The sequence below is a fragment of the Apteryx rowi genome, unplaced genomic scaffold, assembly GCF_003343035.1.
Source record: "Apteryx rowi isolate R43461 unplaced genomic scaffold, aptRow1 scaffold_19, whole genome shotgun sequence".
NCBI classification, from domain to species: Eukaryota; Metazoa; Chordata; class Aves; order Apterygiformes; family Apterygidae; genus Apteryx; species Apteryx rowi.
The window spans coordinates 1,912,048-1,913,573 of record NW_020448196.1 but is presented as its reverse complement, the minus strand read 5'-3'; the positions used below and the strand labels follow the sequence as shown (position 1 = coordinate 1,913,573).

Sequence of the window (1,526 nt, the reverse complement as noted above, 5' to 3'; positions counted from 1 at the left end):
GGTCTGGGGTGCTGCAGCAGGCACAGCCTCCTCCCTGCAGCCTTCGGGGGCGACATCCGACAGCTGGGGCTGCTGCTCGCGGCGCAGCAGTGCCGGGAAGCGCCCGCCGGCCGCAGGGAGCCCCTTCGCGGCTGCCAGTCCGCGGTGCTGCTTCGGCCGCGGTCGCCGCTCGAGGATGCGGCACGCTAACGGCCACCTATTTCCCTTCCTATGCTTCCCGCAGATGAGAGCGCCCTACTCCCTGTCCTGCCTCTTCTTGCTGAGCCTGGGCGCCTGCTTCCCTGCCGGCGACCGGCAGGAGCCCGGAGACCCCGGGGAAGGGGCCCAGCTGGAGCCGGGCTGGCGAGAAGCGGCAGCTGAGGATGCGGGGCCTGGCTGCTGGCGGAGGAGCGGCGAGGAGCTGAGCACACTGCTCAGCGCCGCCCGGGAGCCGCGGGGCGCTGGCACGGCGTGGGCCGGCTCCTGGCTCCGGTTCGGGAGGCAGGAGCGCTCCCGCTTCCTGCCCGCTGGAGGCGAGAAGCGCAGCGGCACGCTGGGGGACCTGGCTGAGGAGCTCAACGGCTACGACCGGAAGAAAGGCGGCTTCACCTTCCGATTCGGGAGATGAGGGCCCGGACTTGGCCGCGGCACCTCCTAGCGATGTCCCCAAGGGAGGTGTTTCACGTCCCGTCCTTCCCTGTCATCTCGCCTAGTTTTGCTTGGACCAAAGGGTGTCGGGGGATTTTGTTGTTGTTGGCATTTTCCTGGGGAGGGGGGTCACTGCACTTGCTCCGCTTGCTGCTCCGCCCCGGAATGCACATCCCCATTCCCGGCCGGTGCAATGAAAGGATGGGGGGGTATCTTAAAAGAAACCAGCACACCCTCTGCCCGGCCGACCGCGTTTGTGTCCCAGCCCCGCCGGCGCGCGCAGGGAGCGGGGCAGCTCCCAGCAGCCGCTGCCGGCGGTGTCCGCGGGCTCACCGGGATGCGGTGCCAGCGAGGAGAACGAGCAGAGCCGGCAGTGCCAAGCTTTGCAGGCAGAGGTGGGTGGGCTGAGCGGTTACCGGGGGACAACCCTAGTGGCGACAGTCCCTGCGGGCACTGCCGGGACATGATGTCCAGAGGGCGGCTGTCCGTGAGGAATAGCTCCCTCGGAGCTCTCCGTACAGTCTGAGTTTCCTGGTCTTTTTCCTATTAACGGAAAGTCCCTCCGGCAGCGAATGCTGCTTCGTGTCAAGATACCATCGACAAGAGTCAGCTCCCGCGTGCGAAGCAGGACAAAGCAGTGGGGGCCGAGAAACTCTCACCCGTAGAAATCCCTGAGCGAGCGTGCAAACCCAACCCGGCATCCCCAGCCCTGCTGCACGGTCCCACCACACTGCCGGCTCCCTGATCCGATCCAGAGACCGTCCTTAGGTGCCGCTTCAGCATCGCTGTCACATAATCCTAGCACTTGTCTGAAGATTGGGCCCTTCATAACCCCCTTCCAGCCTCATCCGTGCCTATTCCCAGCTGCTGCAGAAACGTTCGGGCACAGAGAGGCTAAA

General features: G+C 66.0%; 1 protein-coding gene across 1 annotated transcript; it reads left to right on the top strand.

Moving 5' to 3' along the window:
* The first annotated feature begins 223 nt into the window (after positions 1-223).
* On the top strand, positions 224-607 carry QRFP (pyroglutamylated RFamide peptide). Its single transcript, XM_026062194.1, has one exon. It carries the CDS (start codon positions 224-226, stop codon positions 605-607), a length of 384 nt encoding a protein of 127 aa, XP_025917979.1.
* Positions 608-1,526: the final 919 nt, after the last annotated feature.

Excerpts from the sequence above, each read along its gene's own strand:
- QRFP (XM_026062194.1), top strand. The coding sequence starts at position 224 with ATGAGAGCGCCCTACTCCCTGTCCTGCCTCTTCTTGCTGAGCCTGGGC.